The sequence below is a fragment of the Tupaia chinensis genome, unplaced genomic scaffold, assembly GCF_000334495.1.
Source record: "Tupaia chinensis unplaced genomic scaffold, TupChi_1.0 Scaffold000710_1, whole genome shotgun sequence".
NCBI classification, from domain to species: domain Eukaryota; kingdom Metazoa; phylum Chordata; class Mammalia; order Scandentia; family Tupaiidae; genus Tupaia; species Tupaia belangeri.
Window position 1 is genome coordinate 1,176,467 of NW_006160234.1, and position 15,987 is coordinate 1,192,453.

Sequence of the window (15,987 nt, forward strand, 5' to 3'; positions counted from 1 at the left end):
CTTAAATTATATTTAAATACTATGTTTAAAACTATGTTTACATTACTTACAGGATAAAGTTAAAACAGTAGAGTCTACCATTAGACATCTCATTCAGTGTTGTAAGTTCCTCATATGCTAGCACACAGTTCTAGTCCATTATTTCACAAAAGACTAGATTTGAAGGAACCATTGTGAAATGAATTTTTAAAGTAGTCTGTTATTTCAGAAAATTGAAGAAAACAGACAAAAGTTTTAAGTCTATGGTAAAAAATATAATAGATAAGAAACAAGAAGTAATCACTGGATTATAAAGCAAAAAATGGGACAAAACAATATATATGTGTGGGGGGGTATACCTATATATGCTTTTAGTTATATATTATATCTATTTATATGTATTATACTTTACAGGTTTGTATACATTATATGTTATTTTTATACATTATTATACATACTATATATAAAAATAAATATATACGTGTGCACATAGAGAGCATGCATGCAATATTATCATTGGTAAGTCTTTCTCAATGCACACATATTGGCTTTTGGGGAGTGGTTTGTGTAGGCCATACATTTGATGGAATGCAGGAATAGAAAATCCAAAATAGGCTTAAAACCAAGTTGTACAAACAGTGTCTTAATCTTGGCAAGTAGATGATAGATTTACCACAGAAAGATCTTAGCTTTGAGGAAATTATTAAGGAGAATAATTAATAACTCTATGTTGATGAGCAGCTGATAAATTACTGGAATAGGGCCAGCCAGTGATGAGGTGGTTAAGGTAACTGGATCCCACGTGGCCTACTGCATAGTGAGAGTCTTGGACGTGGTAGCTTGAAAAACACAGTGGGCATGTGTGTTCATGCCCAAAGACTAAAAAGAAGAAATAGAGGAAAAGGCATTGTAGAGTGGCCATCTCCCATAGGGGTTAGGGCACACACACACACACATATATATATATGTTACTGTAACAGTCTTGTGGCATTGCTGTACAGAATTTAAAATAAAAAGAATAGATACAGTAACAGTGCATTTTTTTAAAATTTGCTGTAGAGTGAGTGTGCTCACTAGAGAGAGAAAGAGATAGAAAGAAAGTAAGAGCACCTCACAGGGTGATGGCCATGCCACAGCCCCTTCTCATCCATTCTCTTCTTGGGATTCTGGACACATATGCACATGTGTACAGTGTTTCTCAAGCAGCCAGATCCAGGATTCGAACCTTGCAGTTGGTCATGTGGGATCCAGTTGCCTCAAACATCATCCCACTAACTGACCTAGTAACAGTAATTTTTTATTAAAGGTTTTTGCCAAAGGGTACTCGTACTTGCCAGAATGAGACAGAAACAGTAAGAAGGAAAGTGAGAAATCAACCCCCCACCCCAAGGGGAGTAGCCACCCCATAATCCTTTCTCCTCCATTTTCCTCTCAGGATTTTAGGCACACACGTACATGCACCAGTGTGATTTTCAAGCTGCCAGGACTCGAACCATACCATGGTTGACCATGAGGGAGTCCAGGACTTTAACCATTATGCCGCCTGCTGGCCTCAATAACAGTAATTTTAATAATGATGTTACTGAATATGTACTTAAGTGTACATGTGCTTTTTCATCTAATTTTCATGTTGTTATCTCAAGTAGAAATTAGAACCATGCTGTTAATATTGATTGCTCCATATTTGGTAGAAAATAGAATACTACTTAATAAATGCTTTACAACTGCTTCTCAGGATTCTGTGTTTGAGGAAAGAAGTCTATCTTACCTGTAAAGAACAGTTGCTATTCCTTTAGGTAGGAGTTATCCTATGAGTAAATATAGAAATTGTCCAGTGCATACAAGTTTGCTTATGACCTCAACAGTTTTTCTCACATATTCACTTCGCACTTGTTTACCTTAAGGAAAAGCCCCTCTGTCTCAGCTCCAGGCAGTGTGAGATGCTAGAGTGCCCACTGAAGCTGCCTTCTGTAAGCCTAGCTCAAACTCAAGCTCCACAGTTATCAGGCAAGGGTCCTTTGACAAATCACTTAAAATTTCTGAGACTCAAGCTTCCCATTTATGAAACAAACAAACAAAAAAATATGCTTTACATGCTAAAAGAAATACAATTATCCACATTATCCATGAGGGATTGCTTCTAGGGCCCCTGTGGATATCAAAGTCCACAGATGCTTAATTTCCTTCTATAAAACAGTATAGTATTTGCATCTAACCTATGTGTATTTTCCTGTATTCTTTAAATAAAGCTCTAGATTATGTATAATACCTACTATCTTGCAAACACAATATAAATATTAGGTTGTCAGGAAAGTTATATTTTCCTGTTTTTCTATACAAAAATATATCATGACTTCCCAGACAACCCAATAATTGTTATGCTGTATTTTTTTGTATTATTTTTATTGTTATATTATTGTTATTAAATGTCTTTTTCTTAAAATAGTTTTGGTTTGGTTGCTTGAATCCAGGGTTGCAGAGCCCGTGAATACAGAGGGCTGACCATAACCCTCATAAACTCAGAGCCCAGGCTGTCCAGTTTCTGAGCAGTTACGTAGTTGAAGAAACACAACTTAACAGCAAAAAGCGATAGAAAATAAACCCCTCAGATACTCTAACATTTCAAAAACAATGAAAAGATTCAACTGCATAATACATCAGACCATTTATTTAAATTGCCTTTCTTCCTTTATCAACAGCTCCTGTCTCTGGCTTCCCTTAAGTATCTCACACAATTGTTGCTTAAATATCTTTTCCCCATATCCAACCTACAATTGCTTTCCCCCTCACTGTTCCTTCTTCTTTGACCCTTTTTATTCCAGTTCTTTTTATACCTTTATTATGTAGCTGCATTCTACCGCTCTCCCAATGAAAAATGATCCTACTTATTTAGGGTGTGGTATGCTTAGATATCTGTGTTTGGGATAACACTAGACATGCCAAATTAGGAATTATGGAATTCTCTTTAGTGGGTGGGAGAAGAAATGCTGTGAATACTCTCATATTCATTTTTTTTTCATGACATATATAAAACCGTCTTTCAGTGTCACACAATGTTTCTTGGCAGGTGAACCAAGCCTTTGCTACATGTATGAGGGAGACGGAATCTGTGAGCCTTTTGAGAAGGAAACCAGCATTGTGGACTGTGGCCTCCATACTCCCGAAGGATATGTGGATCAGTGGGCTATCCAAGCTTACTCGCCTCATGAAGACAAGAAGTGTCCTGTTTCCTTGGTAACTGGAGAACCACATTCCATGGTAAATTAAGTCAGATGAAATAAGTCAAAGCTGAGCAAAATTGTGAAGTGGCTTCTCCAGATGCTTAATGGGAGTGTACATTTTACTCGACTTTGATATCAAATTTTGTGTTTACGGATTTTAAAACAAGATACTATTAAGTGAAAGCCTTCTAAATTAGCAATGAAATCCCACCCCCCATAGTCCCTCTACTTTGGATATTGTCTAGAAATGTTTGACTATACAAAGGTGGCTCTAAGGTACATATGAGCATTTCAAAATGAATTTATAAGCACACATATTGGGGGTCATACTGACGCTCTGTGTTTGGGAGAACTTATTTTATAAAAAGGAAATGAGAAGCCAGCAGGTGACCATAGTGGCTAATGCACTGGACTACCAGGCATTGGTTGAATGCAGTTCGAGTCCTAGACCTGGCGACTTAAAACTCACACTGGGTGCATGTGTGTGCATGCCCAAAATCCTGAAAGGAGAATAGAGGAGAAGGGATTGCGGCATGGCCATTCCTCCTGGGGGGATGATTTCTCGCTTTCTATCTCTCTATCTCTAGGGCAAGCACTTGTGCCCTATAGCAAAAATCTCTCAAAACAAACAAACAAAAAAAGAAAATGAAGTAAGAAAGAGTCAGAAGGCCTGGGTTCTACTACCATCAGGGTTACTATTATTATGACATGATTTTGGAAAACTCAGTCTCTGGGGGACCCAGTTTTCTTGTATGGAAAAGGGATATAGTAATACTTTCTGCATATAACTAAATTATTTATTGCAGCAATAAAATGAGATTTAAAATATGTATTAAAGGTATTTGATGCCAAGGATTGTTCTTATTGAAGGAAGTCTAGCATTAGTATTAAAAGCAAACCCTGGGAACCAGCAGTTAGCGTAATGGCTATGTCGCTGGACTCCCACATAGTCGACCGTGGTTCGTGTCCCAGACCCGGTGGCTTAAAACTCACGCCGGGCGCGTGTGCGTGCGTGCCCACGATCCCGAGAGGAGAATGGAGGAGAAGGGATTGCGGCGTGACCATCCCCCCTGGGGGGTAATTTCTTGCTTTCTGTCTCTATGTCTCTCTCTATCTGTCTGGAGAGCGCACGCGCCCTACAGTGAAAATCTCTCCAAAAAAAAAAAAAGCAAACCCTTATATATTCAATTTTCCCCAAATACCCACCTAAATAGCTAATAGGTCCTCTGAGGACTTTATCATGCTATGCTAGTAACATCCATGAATTATAAATTAATACTGAAAAGAAGATTAAGAGCTCTTTGCTCTTGTATACCATTCCAGATGCCTCTATTTCCAAATAAACTCTTGCATTCACCATGACAATAGGCAATGCAACCCTTTCACAGAAGTGAGATTTAGCTCTTTAGGTATTTTAGGCCTGGATGAAATATTTAGATTTTACACCTCAAGAAATATCTCTGAGGAGATTGAGGAATGTGTCAAGGTTGGTGCTCCCAAAAAACAGGAATCTTCTAGATTCTATCTCCTCCATCTTTGTTCACATGTTTATAGCATGCCTCTTATTTCCTGAGGCGAAGTTAGCATTTTACATAGCAAGATGGGGAAGGGTCACAGGGAAATAGGGAGATACCAGCTCAGTCTTCCCTTTTTATTGGGGAAATGGCAGTTTTTCTGGATGTTCAGCAATGGACGCTTCTAAACACATCCCATTAGTTAGATCCAGGCTACTTCATTGCTTTTAGTAGTAAGGAACCCCAAGGAGATGACCATTTATATAGTGCGTATGCTGCCATCTTGAACAAACTTGGAATTTGTTAATAAGAAAATTAGGGAAATAGATATGACTAGGCAACTAGCTGTTTCTTCCACACCCTGTCAGCCTAATTCTGGTGTCTTTTTTCTTAGAAATCTGGCACCCAATATCAGTAAGCCAGGAGAGTTGAGAGATTCTGGGTTAGTGAGAGCTCTCTGAAGTGGTTTCAGTCCACTCTGTCTACATTTCCTAAGTGAAGTGGGAGAACTTTCCTGGAGTGTTTCTTCTCTGGCTTCTATGTCCAGCTGAGTATCACAGTGGTTTCCTGACTCAGTAGCCTTACTTTGGGACCAATCAATGCAGTAGGATAAGGACCTAATCAACCACCTGGACAGATTTCCTTGGCTAATCCCTGGAGCTGTCACCTGAAATGAGCTAGGATTATTTTGAGGGCAGGACCCCTGGAGTGGGCTGAAACTTGACATGTATGTTTTCCTATGACTGCATGTTGTATCTTGAGACTAACAGGGAATGTTCTGAAATTCTTCTGCATTGTGAAAAGTTTTCTGCTAATAATATGATCATTATTTTTCTCAGAAAAAGATAAGTTTGTTTTGAGCTGAAAAGTTTCATTTTCTTTGCATGTCTCTTATACTCCTCACTTAATTTTTGCTTGAAATTGCATTGCAGATTTGCACATCCTACCATCCAGATTTACCCAAGCACCGTCCCCTTACTGGCTGGTTTCCCTGTGTCACCAGTGAAAATAGACCTCAGGATGAAGGGAGTAAACAGCCAGAAGGTAGTTTGGAGAAGGACGGGGTTTGGCTCAAAGTAAGTTTTTTTTGTTTTTTTTTTTGTGAAGCCTTGGGGTAGAAAGGGTTGTGTGTGTGCATGTGTGTGTACATGTGTGCATATGTATGTGTAAAATGGTACATTTGAATGGCTTGTCAGGAAATTTTCTTTTATCTCAAAGTTTTTATATTTTGATTTTTTTTGGCCATTCTTTGAATTTTGGACTTTTTTCTATATTACTTGTTTATCAGTGTATAATACATCCACAGAAAAGTGCAAAGACCAGAAAGATACAGCTCAATAAGTTTTGCAAGGTGAACATGCTCTCTAACCACCACATAGATAGAGAATTAAGGCATGGGGTCAGGAGGAGGAGTGGAGGTTAAGGCACTGGTCTCTGACATGGTTGATCACGGTTTGAGTTCTAGACCTGGTGGTTTCAAAATCACTCTGGGTACGTGTATGTGCATGCCCAAAATCTCGAGGGGATTGTGGTGTGGTCACTTCCCCTGGGGCGGGGGGAGATAATTTCTCACTTTCCCTCTCTCTCTCTGTACACACCCTATGGCAAAAACCTAAAACAAAAATAAAAACAAATTAAGGCATTAACACCGCCCCTAAAAGGCTCTAGAATTCCCCCTTATCAGTTATTACACCCCAGAAGCACCTATTTTTACTTTTATCACCATAGATTAGTTTTACCTATTTTTTTTTTTGAGAGATTTTCACTGTAGGGCGCGTGCGCTCGCCAGACAGACAGAGAGAGACATAGAGACAGAAAGCGAGAAATCACCCCCCAGGGAGGATGGTCACGCCGCAATCCCTTCTCCTCCATTCTCCTCTCGGGATCTTGGGCACGCACGCACACGCGCCCGGCGTGAGTTTTAAGCCACCGGGTCCGGGACACGAACCACGGTCGACTACGTGGGAGTCCAGCGACATAGCCATTATGCTAACTGCTGGTTCCCAGTTTTACCTATTTTTGAACTTTATATGAAAAACATTGTGTCTGATTGTTTCTTGCTTAACATTATGTTTGTGGGATTCATTCATGCTGCTTCACTTAGGTAATGCTCATTTTCATTGCGATGAAGCATAAAGTGCATGAATATGCCACACTATATTTAACCATTCAAATTTTGATGAATGTTTGAGTTATTTTCAGGATTTTTTTTCTGTAACACTATTACAGATTATGTTGCCTACAGGCATTTCTGTACATTTCTCTGGTAAATACGTATAAAAAGATGAAAATGCTAGATCATAGGAAGGTCAGCATTAGTAGAAAATCCCAGACAATGTTTCACAGTGGTTATACCAATTTATACTATCACCAGAAATTTCAGATGCTTTGCATTTTCACTAACATTTGGTATTTTAAATCTTAATTTTAACCATTCTCCCAGGTAGGTAAAGATATCCTCCTGTGATTTCAGTTTGCATTTGTATGATAACTAGTGTTATTGAGAGCCTTTTATATGTACATTGGCCATTTGTAGATACTTTATTTTTAAAGATCACAGTAAAGTCTTTTGTTCAATTTTCTATTGGGCTGTCATCTTTCTCCTTTATTTATCTTTTTTTTTTAATTTCCTTACAATTTTCTGAATATAAACTCATTTTCAGCTATGTATTCTTTAATATCTTTCAACAATGTACAGCGTTTTCTTGCTCTTAATCTATCTTTAAATTAAGGCTCTAAATTTTTCTAAATCTAATTTATCCTTCTTTTCCTTTTGGTTAGTGCTTTTTGTACAGCCTAATTAAAAAAAAAAAACTTTATCTGTCACAAAGATATCCATTCCTATATTATCCTCTAGAAATGTTATTGTTTTTCTTTTCATATTTAATTCTATAATCCATCTGGACTTTTTTGTGTATATATCAAGAAGGGATCAAAATATTTCCCCCATGGATTGTTAATAGATCTAGAACTGTGCTTATTCAAAAAGAGTTTCTTGAGACCAGCAGTTGGCGTAATGGCTATGTTGCTGGACTCACATGTAGTCAACCACGGTTCGAGTCCTGGACCCGGTGGCTTAAACTCAAGCCAGGCACATATGTGTACATGCCCAAGATCACTAGAGGAGGATAGAGGAGAAGGGATTGCGGCTTGGCCATCCCCCCTGGGGAATGATTTTTCGCCTTCTGTCTCTCCATCTCTCTCTGTCTTTCTGGAGCATGCACGTGCCCTATAGCAAAAACCTCTCCAAAAAAAAAAAAAAAAGAGTTTCTTTTTCTCACTGTCTTATACTGTGTCACCTGTTCATAACACAGCTGGTGATGTATTTGTAGAGATATATTTATTTATTGATTCTGTATTTTGTTCTATTAATTTGTATATTTTTCCATCAATAGTACATCTTAAAGTATATTTAAGTCTTAAGATATAATAATACAAATCTTAAGTCTGTTCATTTTCTGGTTATTCTTGGTCCTTTGAATTTCATACCAGTTTTAAACATCACCTTATCAATTTCCACAGGCGAAAAAAGAAGTGAGGCAGATTTGATTCGGTTACTGTTGACTATCAAAAATCAATTTGAAGGGAACCAGCAGTTAGCGTAATGGCTATATCGCTGGACTCCCACGTAGTTGACCACGGTTCACGTCCCGGACCCAGTGGCTTAAAACTCACGCCGGGCATATGTGCGTGCGTGCCCAAGATCCTGAGAGGAGAATGGAGGAGAAGGGATTGCGGTGTGGCCATCCCCCCTGGGGGGGGGGTGATTTCTTGCTTTCTGTCTCTCTGTCTCTCTCTGTCTGTCTGGTGAGCGCATGTGCCCTATAGTGAAAACCTCTCCAAAAAAAAAAAAAAAATCAATTTGAGGAGATTTTTCTCTTTAAAACATTAAGTCTTCTATTATATTCCTTCAGTTATTTAAGTCCTCTCCAATTTCTGTAATTAACATTTTATAGTTTCTTCCCAAAGGGGAGTAGAACTTTATCAAATGCTTTTTGTGCATTTATTGAGATGATCTCTTTATTTTCCCCTATGTTCTGTTAATAACTTACATCAATAAACTTTTAATGTCAAACCAACCTTAGATATCTAAAAAGGATCAAATAAATAACCGTTTGGATTTGACAAACATAATCCTTTAAAAATAGTTTTGGATATTATTTTGAATTATTTGGTTAAATGGTTTTTTGTTTACATTCATTAGAACTTATTAATATTTTGGAGGGAATGTGTTGTCTTTAGTTGTTGGATTCAGCAACTTATGTGCATATTTAAAGGCCCACCAAATATCCTGAATGAATATATGATATATATATATATATATATATATATATATCATATATTCATTCAGGATATTTGGTGGGCCTTTATTGCAGGCTTGTCCTGAGTCTACAGCTTTCCATCATACAAGGAAAGGAAGGGGACAATAAAAGCCTAATAGTTGAACAATAAAACTTAGGCAATGTCAGATTGTGTACCCCACAGTATTCAGTCAATGAGGAACGGGGGAGAGACTTGTGCACTAGGGAATAAGTTGCTTTTTGTAACCATTATGGACATGCCTGTCCATCAGATCCCTGATCTTGCAAGATCACCATTAAAGTCTCACTTCATCGTATCTCATGTCTCTATGGCCATCCCTTGGTATTGGATGGCTGAGCGTGCTTCTTATAGCTAACAGGCATAAAAGTTTGTCAAACAACTGAAAAATGGTAACACTTGAGATAAAATTTGAACCAAAGGTAGAGTTATAGAAAAATAACTGACTCTGGGAATGTTGATGCTGCTGCCATTCAAGAGACGGTCTTCGCAGCCAGTGAAAGTGAAGTTATCAGCATAAATAAGGAAAGTAATTGTGATAGAAAGGATGAAGATATCCCAGAGGAAGTGACGTTAAGAAAATATTCATGTTAAAGAAACTCTCAAAGATGTTTTATAAGTTTGAAAGTGCAAAGGATAAAATGTCGGAAGCTGATCCAAACTTAGCAAAGAGTACAATTTACCAAGGCATAGAAAAACTGCTTGCTTTGTAATGTAAGTCATATGACAAGAATAAAGCAAGCAATGTTGAAACTACTCTTGGTAAGTTTGTTCACAAAGAAATGAAACACTTTAATTTTCCATATTTCTAATGTTTCAAGTTATACTGAACTAAATAAATATTAGTTTTCCTAATTTTTTTCATTTAAAAAAAAGTATAACCAAAAATAAGACAGCATTTAATAGTGGGACAAAAATTTTTAGAGGCCAGGAAACAATTGTAATTTTCCCCTTTGATTATTATGTGTTTTGTATAGTTTCAGTTTGCACAGTTATTCTGTGGTTCCAAACTACCACACAAAGCAAGGACTGCCAGAATATTTCATAATATAGCTTCAAAATGTATAAATTAGAAAAAAAAGAACTTTAGGAGAAACAGACACATTCAAGATTATTGTGGGAGATTTTAATACATATTTCTCAATAACTAATGGCAATAGTATGTAAAATATTAGGAAAAGGTATAAATATATATTATTCTTGTTGGCCATGAGAAGCACTCTCGGCCATCCAATACCAAGGAATGGACATAGAGACATGAGGTACGGTGAAGAGAGACCTTAATGGCGATCTTGCAAGATCTTGGATTGAAAGGCTAGCAAAGAAGTTTATATTCAGGCAGTTACAATGAATATATTATGCCAACTAAAACTGGATGACCTTGCGGGAGACTGGTTTTAGTTAACTGAATTGTTATAACTGATATTCATGTATATGGGAACCACGTACAGTGGAAATTGCCAGTATACGATTTTGGAAATTTTATATTTTTCTGGTGAATTATCTCTTGTAACACTAATAAATGTCTCTTTTTATCTCTGGAAATACTTCTTTTTTTTTTTTTTTTTGCTATAGGGTACGTGCACTCACCAGACAGACAGAGACAGAGAGACAGAAAGCAAGAAATCACCTCCCGGGGGGATGGCCACGCTGTAATCCCTTCTCTTCCATTCTCTTCTTGGGATCTTAAGCATGCACGCACACGTGCCCAGCGTGAGTTTTAAGCCATCGGGTCAGGGACGCGAACCACAGTCGACTACATGGAAGGCCGTCGACATAGCCATTACACTAACTGCTGGTCCCTCTGGTAATACTTCTTTCTTTATCATTAACTTTATTGGATATTAATATAGCTACTGACTAGCTTTTGCTTATATTTGCATGTGTTTTCTTCCATCTTATTACTTTTAACCTTTCTTTGTAGTTATACTTAATATTCTTTATACTCAACCTTTTTTTTTTATTAAAAAGACAACCTAAAATTCTTTGCTTTCTAGTTAGTGTATTTAGTCCAATTACATTTAATGTAATTAATAATGTTTAGTTTTAAACTTATCTACATACTATTATTATTATTTTTTCATATGTTTTTTCTTCTCTTTCTTTGCCATTTTTTTTAAATTGATTAGGTTTCATTGCTAGACTTCCCATTCTTTTTTTTTCTAATTGTGATACTTTCTTCTTAAAAAAATTTTATTTGTCTTCATTATTATTTTTTAATTTGACCAGAGAGAGGCAGAGAGAGAGAGAGAGAGAGAGAAAGTGAGAAAGCAAGCCACCAAGTCTGGGACTCAGATTGCAGTCAAACATGTGGGAGTCCAGCACACCTTAACCATGCCAATTGCCAGTCCCATTCTATTTGTTTGTTTTCTAAGTGGTTACCCATTTTATTTGTTAGTTTACTTTCCAAATAGTTACCATTAAGATTCAACCATGTGTTTATTATTATTTGCAAGAGAGAAATTCCTTCTCCTCTATTTCTCCCTCCTTTCACATGTGCCTGGTGCAAGTTTCAAGCTGCTAGGTCTGGGACTCAAACCATGTGGTTGGCCATATGGGATCCAATGCCCTTAACCAGTAGGCCATGGGCTGGCCCACACTATGCATTCTTTTTTTTTTTTTTGGAGAGGTTTTTGCTACAGGATGCATGTGCTCGCCAGACAGACAGAGAGAGACAGAGAGACAGAAAGCAAAAAATCACCCCCCAGGGGGGATGGTCACACCACAGTCCCTTCTCCTCCATTCTCTTCTCAGGATCTTGGGCACGCACGCACACACGCCCGGCATGAGTTTTAAGCCACCAGGTCCGGGACTTGAACCATGGTCGACTACATGGGAGTCCAGCGACATAACCATTACACTAACTGCTGGTCCACTATGCATTTTTTAAAGTTTTTTTTTTTCTTTTGAGATACAGAGAGATGGCACCTCCAATAGGTTTTTTGTTGTTGTTGTTGTTGTTGTTGTTGTTTTTGGGGGGGGGAGACGTTTTTGCTATATGGCACATGCACTTGCCAGAAAGACAGAGAGAGACAAAGAGACAGAAAGTGAGAAATCACCCCTCAGGGAGGATGGCCACACTACAATCCCTTCTCCTCCATTCTCCTCTCGGGATCTTGGGCACACATGCACACACGCCCGGTGTGAGTTTAAGCCACCAGGTCCGGGACTTGAACCATGGTCGACTACATGGGAGTCCAGCGACATAGCCATTATGCTAACTGCTGGTCCCTCTAGTGGATTTTCACACCATGATCCACCCCAACCTCAACCAGTCCCAGATCATGAGCATGAGAGTACCTTGTGTACTCAGGAAAGTCTCTGAATGCAAGCCTGAAACCTTCCCATGAAGGTCAGCCTGAAAAAGTATTGTGTTTTACTGATGCACCATCATCTGGCCCCTGAAACATACATTCTTAACTTCTTAAGAATATAATATGCATTAGTACTTTAATGATTTCATAATTAATACGATTACTTTAGGATACTTTGCTTCTTTCTGCTACTTACTGGCCTTTTAAGATAGTATGGTTTTAAATTTATCTAACATTTTCTGTCTCTAGTGCTCTTTATTCTTTTCTACATTTCTATGCTTTCATTATTTTTTTGTTTTTGGTGGGAAAATGGAATTGAAGTACAAGTTTATTTTGGTGCAAAATATTTAATTTAATTTTTATCATTTTTAAAAACATTACATTTAATCATATATATCTTTACAGTGTATAACATTTCTTTTTCCAGCATGATTACTCTATTTGTTCTTCTGCTATCCTTCTCTATACTCTTCCTTACTTACCCCCACCCCATTCCACACTGTCTTCAGCATCCATAACTATTTTTCACTGCTTTTATGCCCTCCGATATTTCAATCTCTACCATAGAGTACAGATAGATAATATATATTAAGCAGATACATACAATATGTTTCTTTTATAGCCTGGCTTGCTTCACTCAGCAATAAATCTTCCATATTTGACCACTTTCTATCAAATGCCAGGGTCTTATTTTTTTATGGCTGAATAGTATTTCATAGAGTATATGTGCCACACTTTTTCCATCCATTCATCTGTTTGTGGACATTTGGGTTAGAGCCATGTCTTAGCAATTGTGAATAAAACTGCAATATAAGTTAATGTGCAAATGCTTTTCTGACTGAGCATTTTCCTGTCCTTTGGGTAGATACCCAGAAGTGGGATTGCTGGATCAAATGGTAGTTCTATTTGTAGATCTTTGAAGAACCTCCATATTGTTTTCCACAGTGGCTGAACCAATCTATGTTCCCACCAACAGGGTGGGAGAGTTCCCCTTTCACTACATCCCCACCAACTCTTATCACTTTTTGTATTTTTAATCTTTGCCATTCTGACAGGAGTGAGGTGATATCTCATTGTGGTTTTAATTTGCACCTCTATTATGATGACGGATGTTGAGCATTTCCTCATATGCTTTTTTGCTGTTTGTATGTATTTCTTAGAGAGATTTTTGTTCAGCTCATTTTCCCATCTTTTAATTGGGTTAATTATTTTGGGGGGGTAAACCACTTGAGTTCCCTGTGTATTCTGGTTATCACTTATTTATCTGAGGCATATTTTACAAAAATATTCTGAGGGTTGTTGATTCACACTAATTACTGTGACCTTTGCTGTGCAGAAACTTCTTAATCTGATACAGTTTCACTTGTCTATTTTAGGTTTATTGTCCGTGTTTTAGGAGTCTTATTTAAGAAGTCTTTGCCTACTCCAGAGTTTCCCCAGAGTTTTCCACCTGTAGTTTTATAGTTTGAAGTCTTAGGTTCAGATCTTTGATTCATTTTGAGTTGATTTTTGTTAATGGTGAAAGATGGGAATTCAGTTTCATCTTTCTGCAGGTGGATACCCAGTTTTCCCAGCAACATTTGCTAAAGATGTTTTCCTTTTCCCAATGGATTGACTGTATCTTTTGTCAAAAATCAGTTAGCTTGGGACCAGCAGTTGGTGTAATGGCTTCATCGCTGGACTCCCATGTAGTCAACCGCGGTTCAAGTCCCAGATCTGGTGGCTTAAACTCACACCGGGTGCATGTGCATTCATGCCCAAAATCCTGAGAGGAGAACGGAGGAGAAGGGATTGTGATGTGGCCATCCCCCTAGTGGAGGGTGATCTTTTGCTTTCTGTCTCTCTGTCTCTTTCTGTTTTTCTGGAGAGCACATGTGCCCTATAGTAAAAACTTCTCAAAAAAAAAAATCAATTGGCTGTAAGCTTTGGGGTTTATTTCTAGGGTCTCTATTCTACTCCATTGGTCTACCTGTTTTTGTGCCAGTACCGTGCTGTTTTGATTATCACAGCTTTATAGCATATTTTGGGGTCAGGAAGTGATATGACACCTACTCCACTCTTCTTGCACAAGATTGCTTTGGCAACACAAGGTCTTTTTATGATTCCAGACAAATTCTATTATTGTCTTTTTTAGATCTCTGAAGAATGTCTCTGGTATTTTTATTGGAATTGTGTTAAATACATAGATTAATTTGGGTAGATTGCCATTCTGATTATATTAATTCTTCTAATCCAGAACATGGAATGACCTTTCACTTTTTGTGTGATTTCAAGATGTTTTTAAGATTTTCATAGTTTTCTTTGTAAAGGTCTTTGACCTCCTTCGCTAGATTTATCCCTAGGTATCGTATACATTTTGTGGCTATGGTAAAAGGGATTCCTTTCTTCAGTTCTACTTTACTCAACTTGTTCATATACAGAAATACTATAGATTTTTGGATGTTGATTTTGTATCTTGCCACTTTACTGTATTCATTTATTACTTTGAGAATTTTTTCATGGAAACCTTTGGGTCTTCTAAGTATAGCATTATGTCACCTGCAGGTAAAGCTATTTTCAAATCTTCTTTGCCTATTTGAATGCCTTTTATATTATTCTCTTTTCTAACTGCATTAGCTAAGACTTCCAGCACTCTATTAAAAAGTAGTGGAGAAAAGTGGGCAGCCTTTCCTAGTACGAGATTTTAGTGGAAAAGCTAAGCTTTTCCCCATTCAGTATAATGTTCACTATAGGTTTTTCATATATGGCTTTTATTGTGTTGAGAAATGACCCTTCTATACCAATCTTGTTGAGAGTCTTAATCATGAAGGGATGTTGTATTTTATCAAATGCTTTCTCTACATCAATTGAAATTATCATATGTTTTTTATTTTTCTTTCTGTTAACATGGTGTATTATATTTATGGTCTTGCATATGTCGAACCACCCTTGCTTGCATCCCTGGGATAAAACCTACCTGGCTGTGATGAATAATCTTTTTTTCATATGTTGTTGGATACAATTTGCAAGTAGCTTGTTGAGAATTTTTGCATCTATATTCATCAGAGATATTGGTTTGTAGTTTTCCTTTTTTGTTATGTCTTTATCTGTTTTGGGAATGAGGATGATAGAGGCTTCAAAAAATCAATTTGGGAGGTTTCCTTCCTTCTGGATCTTTAGAGATAATTTGAGTAGGATGGGGTTAACTCTTTCTTTAAAGTTTTGTAGAATTCAGAAATGAAGCCATCAGGACCTGGGCTTTTCTTGGTCTGGAGGTTATTTATTACTTATTTAATCTCATGGCTTGTTATGTGTCTATTGAGGTTTTCTTCGTCCTCCTGATTCAATCTTGGTAGATTGAATTGAATTGAGATGCACTCAGGATTTTTCCATCTCCTCCATGCTCTCTTGTTTGTTAGCATATAGTCACTCATAGTATCTTCTAATAATGTTTTGTATTTCTATTGTGTCTGTTGTAATGTTGCCTATTTCATTAGATATTTGATTTATCTGGTTTCTTTCTTCTTCTCTGTCAGTCTAGCTAATGATATGTCGATCTTGTTAATCTTTTTGAAGAACCAGCTTTTGCTTTCATTTATTTTCTGTATAGTTCATTTATTTTCTACTTCATTTATTTCTGCTTGAATCTTTTTTTTTTTT

General features: G+C 37.3%; 1 protein-coding gene across 2 annotated transcripts in view; it reads left to right on the top strand.

The window, feature by feature from the left end:
• Positions 1 to 15,987, top strand: part of PAPPA2 (pappalysin 2) — a 327,575-nt gene that overhangs the window by 158,967 nt on the left and 152,621 nt on the right. For both annotated transcript variants that reach the window (XM_006160881.2, XM_027776745.1), the window contains 2 exons: positions 3,047 to 3,237; positions 5,647 to 5,790. In XM_006160881.2, coding sequence (XP_006160943.1) covers positions 3,047 to 3,237; positions 5,647 to 5,790 — 335 coding nt within the window. The remainder of the gene's footprint in view (positions 1 to 3,046; positions 3,238 to 5,646; positions 5,791 to 15,987) is intronic.